Consider the following 12,887-nt stretch of genomic DNA (forward strand, 5'->3'; position numbering starts at 1 on the left):
TCCCTGCATTGTGCCTAATATGCAAATTAACCGCCATCTCTGTTGTCAGTTAACTGCCATCTGAGTTGGCAGTTAATTTGCATATAGCCCTGATTAGCCAATGAAAAGGGTAGCGTTGTACGCCAATTACCATTTTTCCCTTTTATTAGTGTAGATGTTTACTTTGAATTTATATTAGTTCACACAAACACTCCATCAATGCTTTTGTTCCGGCCCTCCGGTCCAGTTTAAGAACCCAATGTGGCCCTCGAGTCAAAAAGTTTGCCCACCCCTGTCTTAGAGTCAGCTAGACAGGAACCACCTCCACCAGAACTGTGATTAAGAGCAAGAGAGGAACCATAGGAAAGCAGGTGCAGGCCAGTGATGATCTCCCCAAGCAGGCAGGGAGGCCCACAGGCACATCCCAGAGATGGAAATGACAAATACAAATATCAGGAAAATAAAGAACAAGAAACAGACAAGTTATAAAATTGACCTCCATTTCTTTAGGCCATAAAGAAAATTTACCTCAGACAGAAAGTATGGATCCACAGGAAGATTATTCCAGAAATTTGGAGGGCCCTGCTGTTCAAATCCTGTGACCACAGACAAGGCCATCCCTACTTGCGGATCCCAGCAGCCCCAGGCAGAGCATGAGAGGTTTACAGTCAATAATCCCTCAAGTTCTCTCTTCTTCTATTAATAAGCTATTTACACCAGCCCAAGATTCAGAGGAAGCTAAACCAAAAAGCAAAGCTCAATCTGCTGCTGATAAAACTGCCTATCTGGGGCTTCTGACGTGACTACTTGTGCTGGCCTGTAACTGTAGTCCCTCAAAATTCCCTCCAAGGACCAGCTTGTGCTTCTCTATACCTGTCTCCTGGAAGCTCTACCTACCTGAATCATAAAGTCATTTTCCTCCTGAACCTCACAGATGCAGCGGACCACTTCGAAATCATAGCGGTCATCCCCATCGAGTTCCTCATCTGGGTTGGTGGTCACATCGACGTCTTGGCCATACTCCTCATCGCTCCAAAGAAAGCTCTCAGAAGAGGACTCACTCAGATTATCCTCCTCTGAGAGGAAAGGGAAAGTAACAGGCACTATTTTAGATTATGTTATAACATTTTTTAAATCTTAGATTGTCAAGAGTAACAGCTTGTCATCTAGTAACAGCCCAAATGATGTATGCTGAGACAGAAGCCCAAGGTAAATGGCTGCTCAAGGTCACAGAGTCCATTGGCGAGAAGCTGTAACTCCTCCATGAATCACACAGATCATCCCTAAGGACTCACACATGTTCCTCAACCTCACCCCATCCAGCCAGGACCTGGCTTAGTCAAGTCTGTATCTAGAGCTACCTTTAAAACTGTGGATGGTGGTGAAAGGGGCAGATTCCAGTTATAATCAGAACTAAAATCGCTAGGTCTTGGGGCCTGACTAGTTATAATTACAGGTAACCTTTAGCTATCACTTATTCTGTAGACACTGTTTTAAATACTTTGCACATACTTAGTAACTCCTTTTAAACTCACAATCATCCTACAAGTTGCTGGAGAAGGGGAACCTTCAGGGTTGACTCAGATTTCCTTGAGCAACCAGGTTGGATGCAGAGGCCATCAAATAAGGAACGGGAAGGTGTGCAAGGGGATGGGGATAATGAATTTGGTTATAGATACACTGGAGGTACCTGAGAGACCAAAGTTGGAAAGAATGGAACTTTAAAGAAAGCACAGCTAATGGCCTTTATTTAATTTGATGTACTTATTTTAAAAAAATCGACATAATTCCAGTCTTGTCAGACTACAGAGCTATACAAATGATCAAGCAGAGAGCCTCCTTACCAGGTACTTTCATCACTTTCCCTTTGTTGTTTCCAGATTCTGAGCCATGGAGCTGTGGGCTCATATGGACCCCAGGCTTGTGAGAGGACCCACACCTGGTGACAGCAAATGTCTTGGGTGGAGAAGGTTCCTGGCAGGTGTCACTGATCTCCTCACTGCAGGGGCATTCTGAAAAACCAAGATCAGAAAGGAATAAGCATCCACCCCCGGACATCATCAGGACATTCTAGAACAGTGGTTCTCAACCTTCCTAATGCCGTGACCCTTTAATACAGTTCCTCATGTTGTGGTGACCCCCAACCATAAAATTATTTTCGTTGCTACTTCATAACTGTAATTTTGCTACTGTTATGAATTGTAATGCAAATATCTGATATAGAGGATGTATTTAGGCGACATCTGTGAAAGGGTCGTTCGACCCCCAAAGGGGTCGCGACCCACAGGTTGAGAACCGCTGTTCTAGAATCAACCCCATCCAACCAATAGCTCTGTTGCTTAAACAGCTAAAAGGCTCAGGAGCAAAGTGGTATGGAGGAGAGATTTGGGGATTAATTCTTCTGGCTACTTCTGAGAACCTCAAAACCAAAAGCTTCCTCTTCATCATCACCCTTCTTCCCTGATTTTTTCTGATAAAACTGTTTTTCTAAGCCAGAAGATTATTTTTCTAAGCCTGGCTCCCAAGGTTGGAACACTGATTTTCTTTGAAAATAAACTTGTTTTGTGAGATCTAGACACCCACTTTTCAAGAAGTGAATCTTGCCCAGCTGGTAAAGCTCAGTGGTTGAATAGCAACCTATGAACCAGGAGGTCATGGTTCGATTCCAGGTCAGGGCACTTGCCTGGATTGCAAGCTCCATCTCCAGTAGGGAACGTACAGGAGGCAGACGATCAGAGATTCTCTGTCATCGTTGACGTTTCTATCTTTCTCTCCCTCTCCCTTCCTCTCTAAAATTAAAAAAAATAGTAAGTGAATCCTTTCCCTAAAGATTTCAGAGATGTGTGTTTGAATCGTGTGTGCAAATAAATACAGTCCTTTATCTGCATATCCTCTGCTACTAGGATGCTTTCCTATGCACTTCCCTGTGGCAGTGCACACTGGTCAATGAAGTAAGAGGGAGGGTTTTCCTAAATTCCAATGTGGTCTTATAACTCCCGGAGTGAGTAGGCTCCTCCGCTGCCAGGGCTGAGCCTACCAGGTCTGATGACCTTCCTCTCCGCGCAAGCCCAGAGGCCAGGACTGGGGAGAAAGCAACCCCCCTCAGCCCACCCATGTTAAGGAAACCCAAGTGAAACACCCTACAGGAAAAAATTACCAGGTTTGGTTTTCTTCTTCTTTTTCTTTTTCTTCTTTGGCTTCATTCTCACAAACTCTTTGAATTTCTTCTCTTTATTCTTTTCCTTGTCTTTTGCAGCTAGAATTAAATACAAGTGTAAGTATTGGCATTCTAACATTTTGTTTTCAACTCTTGGGGGGTTTATTCTTAAGCATGGCCAATGTGAAGAACAATGGAAAAGCAATGGACTTTTGAAAACAAATGGTAGAACAGAATTCTGGGTCTGGTTCTGCCCTCAAGGCTCTGAAGCCCTTTCTCCATCACCTTAGTCTTTAAACCTGGGGTCAGCAAACTCTAGCCCACTGCCTGTTATTGTAAATAAGTTTTATTAAAACACACCATGCTCAATGGTTACATGCTGATTATAACTGCTTTCATACCTCAACCACAGAGCTGACAGAGACCTTGTGGCTCTCAAAGCTGAAGATATTTATTGTCTGGCCCTTTACAGAAAAAAAGTTTCCCGACCTTACTTTTATCAGTGCTTCCCTGGCTACATACTACAATCACCAGGGAAGATTTTTCAAAAGTGACTGCCCTAGTCCCACCCACAGAAATTCTGATTTTATTGGCTTGAAGTGTGACCTGGATGTCAGGATTTTGCTTGATACTTTTTTTTCCTTTTATAATTTTTTCCTCTTATAAAAAAATTCACATGTTTTTGTGAATTATACCCATTAAAAATGAACAATTCACCAAATACCACAACTTCATTCTCTGCTACTCTTCACAGCAAAACTCCTTGTTATCAATATACTCCCTGTTCAAACTTTCTGTCCCCACGCAACACTCCTAAGTCAACATCATACTAGACTTATTAGCCAGTACAGTAAGATAAGGAAATAAAATACAGATTGGGAAGGGAAGAACTAAAACTCCATTTGCAGAGACATGATTATCTACGTAGAAAAATCCCAAAGAATTAACAAAACAAAAACTGGAACTGATAGTGATTACGGCAAGGTTGCAAAATACAAGGTTAATATACAAAAGTCCATTGCTTTTCCATATAATCAGTAAATAGTAAGGAGGCCTGTATGTCTCCATCAGAAGTGAAATTAGAATTAGGTTGAGAAAAAGATGATGAGATGGGCTACAGGCAGATCAGGGCCTTATAAGGAAAGTTGGCCTTTACCATGAGTGACTTAGGAGGCTACTGAAAGGAAGGAGTACTAGGAGTACTATGATGTATCTTTACCCACACACATATAGAAACTGTTGCCCAATCCAATTTTTAATTTGTAAATTCTGGTTAAAATGACCTCTAAACTAAACTGTATCCATTAGTTTTGTGAAATGCTAACAGCAATAACCCCAATTAGTAGCAGAACTGGCTGAAGAAGAGGTATCACCTATGTCCTGGATCCTTGAGATAGAGAGGTGGAGATGCAAGGTATAAATACCAAAAATCTAGGCTAGGGAATACCCAGTTAGCACCTAAGTATGGGAGTTCCTTTGGGCTTCTCAACAACAATCTTTTTTGCATTTCCCATTTTATAAAACAGCATCAGCCCTAATTGGTTTGGCTCAGTACACAGAGCATCGGCCTGCAGACTAAAGGGTCCCTGGTTCGATTCTGGCCAAGGGCACATGCCCGGGTTGCTGGCCTGATTCCCAGTAGCGGGCATGCAGGAGGCAGCTGATCAATGATTTGCTGTCATCACTAATGTTTCTATGTCTCTCTCCCTTTCCCTTCCTCTCTGAAATCAATAAAAATATAAAACAAAAACAAACAAACAAAAACAGCATCACACCATTTAGGGAAACCAGTAGGCAGTAAGTGAAGGGTGGGGCAACTCATTCCATACAAGGGGTTCCTGAAGACCCAACATTATTCAAACTAACGTAATTCCTCACTAACGTTCCCATAAAATGAAGGTATACTAAACATACTCTCATTGGCCTACCAGCTTTGAAATCATGTGGTTGATGAGATTTCTCAGTTTCTTGGGATTTGCATTAATTCAAATTTTGTACATTAAGGTAAGATTTAATATCACACAACTTCAAACTCTAAAATTTCAATTTTGCATAAAATACAGCTATACCATAACATTATTACTACTTTGCAGAGGAAGAAGTGAAATTCAGAGAAGCTGCAAGATCACACAAATTGGTGTACAGAAAAAGATGAACTCAGACTTATTAAAAGATCTGGGAATGTCCAGGGAGGAATCAGTTCTTACAGGCTTTACAGTCTACCCAGAGAGTAATCCAGAAGCACGTCCGAGCTTTCAACCTGGTGACTCTGTTTGGGTAAAGACCACCCAAGGACTGACTCCTACCTGGAGGGGACCACATACCGTCATCCTGACCACCCCCACCGTTCTCAAGGTTGCAGGACTAAACACCTGGATCCACCATTCCCAGGTAAAGGCAGCCCACCAGCAGAGTGACATCCAGTCTGAGTGGAAGGTGACCTCTGACCAAAAGAAGCTTGTGGGACAAGGGGCGGGGGGATAAGGAGGAAACTGGTCTTGCAAGGCCTGTCAGGCCATAAAAACTGAACAATGCACTACTCTGGGAGGGAGGGGTAGGGAAGGTCGTTATCTCTGGCCCCAGGACAGCTCATCAGATATGACCTGGGACCCCCAACACCTGGGGGCCTTCCTGTAAGCCCACAAGGGGGTGCAACCATATGTGCAAGACAAAGACCCCTGCAGGATATATATAGACAGGCTCTCTGCATGTTTCTTCGCTCTGATTTGGAAATTATTCCCGGAGTCCGCTGGTGTAATTAAAACAGTGTTCCTCAGAGAAAAAAAAAGATCTGGGAAGCCTTGGGCCCTGTAATAGGAAATGAGCACATGGCATGGAGCTGCTCTCAACATCACAACCACCCCTTCCTTGGTTGTGCAAGTTTCTTTCCTCACTTTGTACTTGCTAATTTAGCAGACAAGTGGGTATCTCCCATAACCTCCCCTACCCTCACTTCACTGTGCAGCATTTAAGGGGTCTGGACAGAAATGACTCCATATTGAGTTAAACCACTAAGAGTAATCCCATGCCCCTTGTCACGGTGATAGCCTTAGATAATATGAGCCTGGGCCAACTGGTGCATAAGGCAGGAACAGGAATGGACTAATCTGACCCAAACTTTGGACTCTGGTCCAACAGTTATTAAAAGAGTAATAAGCTCTTACCCTCTTGCTAGATTTGAATGAAGTAGCATATGTTACAGGCTACCATCCTATAACTGTTAGGTTAGGTGGCTCAGGAGGCGGCGTAGGAAATAAAGAGAGTCCAGTTAATCAGAAAAGAAAGGAAGGAAAGGCTTTATTCTACGTCCCCGGGCGGCCCACGGACCCCAAAGACAGGGCACGTGGATCCGAACCAACAGGGAGGCGGGCGCTTTTTTTATACAGCTGTTCAGTGAGGGCAGGGGAGCACGAGCTGTGGGAGTTCCCGCTGCGGGGGTCGTCACGGTTTCCAGGTGTTGTCATCTGCTCGGTAGCTGACTTGTTAGGAATTCCAGGGCGGGACCGGTATCTGCATCAACATTTACCTGGTGCACTGGCCTGTTACGGATTCTAGGAAGGGCCCAGTATCTACGTCACCATCTGCCTGGCAGAGGCATGAATCAGCTCCTGGACCCGCTTCCGACCTAACAATAACAACGGTGCTCAATCTGAAAACAGCAATGACAGGCGAGATAGTAAGACACTAGGTCCTCAACCAATAGTCCTGGAGCAATACCTTCTCTGCACTTCTCTAGTGAGTGAGCTAACACAGCTCCTTTATTAAGAAGTCAATTCAAATTGGGTTTCCTGTTACTTATAACTAAAAGTACCCCAAGTGTCACAGCTGGTCAGAAATATGGTCACAATAAGCTTCAGAGAGTCCTCTGAAGGTTTTAATTAGAGGAGCAAACAATAAGGATAAAAAGAAAAGATTCTTGGTACTGTTCTAGAGAAGCCCATGTTCTCTGAACACAAAGGGAAAAGAGAAGCCTTCAGGGGCGCACCTTGGCTTCTAGCTAAAGCTTATGAAGTCATGTGGCCTTAGCTGGCAGAGTTCACAGGAAGAGTTGCCCTGCAGGGACTAAACTAACCCAGGTGAGTCCTTGAGGAACAGGCAGAGCTTCCTTCCCTTGAGTCCTAATAGACAGCAGAGCCTAGAAATGAGAGTATGGGCTCTGCAACTAGATTCAAATCATTGCTCCACCACCAGATAGATAGGTAGGTAGGTAGGTAGGTAGGTAGGTAGGTAGGTAGGTAGATAGATAGTGGTTCAAGTTAATCCATCCCATCTGCACCTCAGTTTCTAATCTATAAAGTGGTAACAATAGTACCTGCCTCATAGAGTTTGTTTTGAGGATTAAATAGGACAATACAAGTGAAGAATTTGAAACCGTGCCCAGCACATGGCAAGTACTCAAATGTTAGCTGTTATTATCTTGCTTGCGATACTGTCTGCCCAGAAAGTGGTGCCGTGTGCTATCAGTTCTCTCTTCAAACAGCTTGACCAATTGTTCCGGGATCCACAAAACCTGTAACCTGGCTATAGAGCTTCTTCCCGAATGCCCAGACTCAGCTGGACAGAACGACTTCCTGCCAGGGTTCTGTATCACAGAACAGCTTGTCCCCCGAGTAGGGCATGGCTTTTCCAGGATAGCCATTGTCCTTTCCTCAGGCTGCAGATACCCATCAGGAGAAATACCAGGGCCCTTCTTGTTTCCTGTATACACACAAACTGCTTTCTTTCTTTCTTTTTTAAGCTTTTTTAAAAATCCTCACCCAGGATATGTTTTTATTAATTTTAGAGAAAGAGAAACATCAATGTGAGAGAAATATTGATCGGTTGCCTCCCATACGCACCCCGACCAGGGATCAAACCTGCAACTAAGTATGTGCCCTGCCCAGGAATCGTACCTGCAACCTTTTGGTGTAAGATGATGCTCCTACTAACTGAGCCACCCAGCCAGGGCTGCTCCCTATTTCTCTATCACATCATCACTAACTTATGACAGAAAAAGGGCAGCAAACTGCTGCTTCCAGGAGGGAAGAGGAAAGAATATCACTCTCACCTATGGGAGAACTGCTTGCATACCACAGAGCATGCCACGCAGCTGACATAAGCAATGACTAGAGTGTGTTCTGATCTGCACGAGGGATGGCAGCTCAAGGACAGAGTAGAAGTGGGTGTTCTCTTAGAAAGATTCTCATTGTCTATCAGAGGAAGTGATGCTCACGGCCTAACACCATCATTTCACCATGTCTACTCTCCCAGCGTCATCTCCCATCATCCCCTACCAGGGATCCCACCCAGACATCAGCCAAAAATGGCCCTCCAATAAGTCCCTCCCTCAAGCCCTATATTTTTCTGCCGTAGCTCATATGACACAGACTGCTATGCATTCTCCAATACCCTTTTCCCCCCACTTCTTCTGCAAGAAGAGAGTACATTTTCCAGCTTTCCCTGACAGAGTTAGAGAGCCAGGTACATATGTTTGGGATATGAACAGAAGTGATTGTGGTACTTTTGGGTTGTGCCCTTAAAAGAAAGAAGCATGCACTTCCTTTCCCTTCTCAGCAGCTACAAGACAGGCAAGGTGATAAGCAATTCTGGATCATGCAGAGGAGAGCAACACCTTAACCTTAGGCCTGATGGAACAATGAGGAAAAGGCTAGTCCTGGACAATTTCACAGAGCCACTGTGGGAGCTTGCAGTCTGACCAGAGAAGGAAAAACCTGTCTTGTTAAAGCCAACTACTTTGACATAGCAACCTATACCCTAATTAAGCTCATATTACTCTCTTCCATTAAAGGAGAAAGCACACGTCCCTATCAGAAGGCCAGTCTAATACCACAAGAAAAAATGTGCAGATGGTGACAAAGAAGCGCCCACTGCCCAAAGGCATATTCTGGCCTAAAACTAAGATTTATCCAGAGTGAGAACATGAACCAAAGGTTCCCTTTCATCCTAGAATATACTTTGTGAGCCAAACCTCTACTCTGAACTCACATATGCAGAAACAAACCCAATACAGTACCAAGGAAGCCTAAACTTGCCCCTGAAGAGAATTTATTAAATGTATTCTGGCACCGTCAGAAACCTCATTTGGAAAAGCAAATCTACACTGACCTTCCAAATTCACTTATGAGCTTCTAAAGGCTTAACTCAGGGAAGAGGAAACATCTGAAAGTAAGAGTCAGAAGGGCACTTTAGGGACAGACATCATTGACAGTTTGTTGTCCTCAATGACTGTAAACCTTTGCTCTGCTTGTTCCCAGCAGAGGGATGCCTTTCCTATTCCTCTGACTTCTGGCCCAACCCTTACCTACCCATACCCTTTAAAGCTAACTCAAATGTCACCTTCTCCTCTCAACATCTCACCATGCTCTATAGGCAAAATCTGAATCTGTGTTCCCACAGTACTTTATATGTCCCTGACATTGGACTTGGGCCTTTTCACTGTATCTGTTCATGTGCTTTTGTACCCTACATCACTTTAGAAATGAGGAAGTCAGATCTGTAATGAGCTCAGAGCACAAGTAGACAATAGCAGGATTGCTACAAAGATTTGGTCTTTGGCGCAGCCAATGTGGTTAAGTGGTTGAGCGTTAACCTATGAACCAGCAGGTCTTGGTTCGATTCCGGTGATCAGGGCACATGCCCAGGTTTCAGGCTCCATTTCCAGTAGCGGGTGTGCAGGAAGCAGCCGATCAATGATTCTCTCTCATCATTGATGTTTCTCTCCCCATCTCCCTTCCTCTCTGAAATCAATAAAAAAATATTATAAAAAAAATAAAATAAATAGAAAAGACTTGACTCAGTCTCTGGACTCTCAGGCCAGAACTGCTTCTCCCACTCAACAGAACAGCTTCTCCCATTCAACATTACTGGCAGGAAAATTGAGGGGTTACACCAAAAAATCATCTCTGCAGAGTTTTCTGATCAGGAATCTCCATCTGAGAAATCTATTAGAACCCAAGTTTCCATTGGTCATAATCTGAGCACTCAGCAAAAGGAGGGTACTTTTTTTTTACAGCAATTATCCCCAAGCAGCACAAATCCTTTAATATTCTGTTTTTCACTTAAGCATGAGGTCAAGTTCACAATGCCTATAAACCAGGACACAGGCTGCCTGGTGTCAGAGTCTCACCCAGAAACATCTCCCCAGCTGAACTTCCCTAAAATGTCTGAAATTCTACTCCTAAAGATAAGGGTTTTCTTAGAAGTCTGAGGTGAAACCTAGATATGCTAAGAAAACAAGTGAGTTATTAAGCTGGTTTTATTCTTTCAAATCTTAAGAAATTTAGTTATCAGATTAGTCAAGTACCAGCAAAACAGTGAGGAAATGGTCAGAGGCCTTGATGGGAGAAAAGTAGGAGGAGATGCCTGGAACAGGGGGTGCCTTCTGGAGCGCTGAGGCCTGTGGAATCTCCTGAATACCCTGCTATGTTTGCTCTCATTGATAGCCAGCAACATGAACATATACTGAACCGGGTTCACAGATTATAATAACAGAGGCTCCTGCTGGTTAGTGGCAGAAGCAGGACTTAATTATTTAGATTAGGCTATGGTAAAAAAAAAAATTGGCTTCATTATACATTGTTTCACTTAAAGTCACAGAACCTACTGACAACATAAAGTGAAGACTTACTTTATATTAATATGAGATCCAAGGGCAGTAAATAAAAATAGAAATTCAATCACCCAGGTTTCTTAATTATACCAAATAGCAACACCCTGCCCTACTGTCCTGAAACCTGATTTTATACATGCTGTCAGATGCCACAGGAGTTTCACATGCCATCGAATACCTATGTATTTTAATGGAGAAGCTATAAGCTAAGTATAATAATAAAAGTATAATATGCTAATTAGACCGGACGTCCTTCCGGACAAAGCCAAGGCTGCGAGGGAAACCTAGGTCCTGGGTACCTGCCAGCAGCCAGAGGGAAGCCTGGGTCCTAGGTGCCAGAGGGAAGCCAGTGCCAGCAGCCAGGGGAAGGAAGGCCTACTCTTGCACGAATTTCGTGCATCGGGCCTCTAGTATACAGCGTTACCGTTTTAGGTAAAAAGCCAGGAAGCTTGTAGAATTTACTAAAAACTCATTAATTCTCCTGCAATTCCCCAGAAAAATATAATTTCTCAATTTCTATGAATTTCAAAAGAAATTTCCAAAAAGGTCCTCTTTTTTTTTTTTTTTTTTTTTTTCGGCAAGGTCCTCTTTAATAAAACATGAACATGAGATTTTATGGTAACCCTTATTAGGGTAGTATCTATGCAAAAATAAACAATGCTATACAGAAAGATTTTCAGTTGCAATTATCATAAAATCAGACTCAAATTTTGACCATACAGGAAAAACACGTATCATCTTTTAGTTCTTTTGTTCCTTTGTTTTGCAGGCAAGGATAGGGGATGGGATGATTGCAGCCATGCTGTTCTGAGCACAAGTTCTCCTGCTGGCTCTGGAGAAGTCCCCTTCGCTTGACTGTCCCTACTTCATACTGGGAGTACCAAAACCCTTCAAGGGCTAAGTGACTTTCTCAAGGTAACTTGAACAGCAAGAGGCTGAGGTAAGAATGAGTCAGGTATTTCTGCTTCCCCCATCATGCAATCCCTGAGTATCACTTGTCATTTTCGATCTTTTGGGACTCAACTGGACCACATCAACACCTGCTTTCTATGTTAGAAATATAACCACTGAGACTTGAGCAGCAGAGTACAAATGATACAAATACAATACAGAATGAAAATGCTTACTTGGGGAGCTGGCAGAGACTCGCTTCCTGGTCAGGCTCTCCTGGCTGGCCCTGTCCGAAGCTGAAGAGCCCCTTGTTTGGACGTGCCTCTTTCCTAGACTGTCCTCTGGCTCTGGAGACTTCTCCATTCCATGGAAATATTTCATGTGATAGTGCAACAGCTTGGCTTTGCGGAAAAATTTTAAACAATCCACAACCTTGCACCTAAATTTGTGGTCTAGGTCGACAGCTGGTGCTTTAGATGTCACAATATCACCTGTTTTCTTAAAAGTATTTGTTACTAGAAAAAAAGAAGAAAACACACAAATTAACACATGAAAGTGAAAGAATAGCATGCATATGTAGCAGGAGACATCAATCAGACTGCCATTACCTCCCAAAGATTACTGTTTGGAGAGAGAAAGAATAGAACTTTAGGGTAAATAATAGAGACTCAACTGTGATTCACATTTTGAAAGAAAAGATCAACATGCTGTTGTTTTCCAAAGTTGCCCTAGTTCTCAGACTTTGGGAAAAGAAGGGAAAATCCTAAAAACAAAAATCAGGATCCCACCCCTGCACTTGTTACTCATGAACTGGACCAGACTCGGATTCACCAGCATTCCAGTAGCAATCTGTGTGAACAGAACTAGGGATTCTTCTAGTGGGATCTCTTTATACACCTAAAGGATCTTACAGCAGTTTCTACACAAGGACAGTGTAACTGTTACAAAGGTTTTAATATTAAATGTTTTTGAGATTTCACTACCTCGTACTTTGTTTCATCAAAAGGGCTCAGAGACTATAAAAAACAACCAACCAATTGAATGGAGCTGGAAGGCATGAGAACTTAGATGGCTCAATGATCAAATTCAAGAGACAAAGTTTGAACCCCCCACCCCCAGAAAAAAACAAACAGAAGGCAATAGTCTATCATGCATCAGTAACAAAAAATATAAAGCTGTCACAAGGCCTTCATGTGTTAGAAAATCTGTTATTGAGAACTCCCTTCAGTGCCCTCACTTGATGAGAGGAAT

At 43.1% G+C, this 12,887-nt stretch overlaps 1 protein-coding gene across 3 annotated transcripts in view; it reads right to left on the reverse strand.

Moving 5' to 3' along the window:
• PHF20 (PHD finger protein 20) overlaps positions 1 to 12,887 on the reverse strand; it is a 132,472-nt gene that overhangs the window by 29,349 nt on the left and 90,236 nt on the right. For all 3 annotated transcript variants that reach the window (XM_006764538.2, XM_006764537.2, XM_015564460.1), the window contains 4 exons: positions 11,873 to 12,151; positions 3,137 to 3,235; positions 1,824 to 1,991; positions 877 to 1,055 (listed from right to left, as the gene is read on the reverse strand). In XM_006764538.2, coding sequence (XP_006764601.1) covers positions 877 to 1,055; positions 1,824 to 1,991; positions 3,137 to 3,235; positions 11,873 to 12,151 — 725 coding nt within the window. The remainder of the gene's footprint in view (positions 1 to 876; positions 1,056 to 1,823; positions 1,992 to 3,136; positions 3,236 to 11,872; positions 12,152 to 12,887) is intronic.

The sequence above is a fragment of the Myotis davidii genome, unplaced genomic scaffold (genome assembly GCF_000327345.1).
Source record: "Myotis davidii unplaced genomic scaffold, ASM32734v1 scaffold38, whole genome shotgun sequence".
In the NCBI taxonomy this organism is placed as follows: domain Eukaryota; kingdom Metazoa; phylum Chordata; class Mammalia; order Chiroptera; family Vespertilionidae; genus Myotis; species Myotis davidii.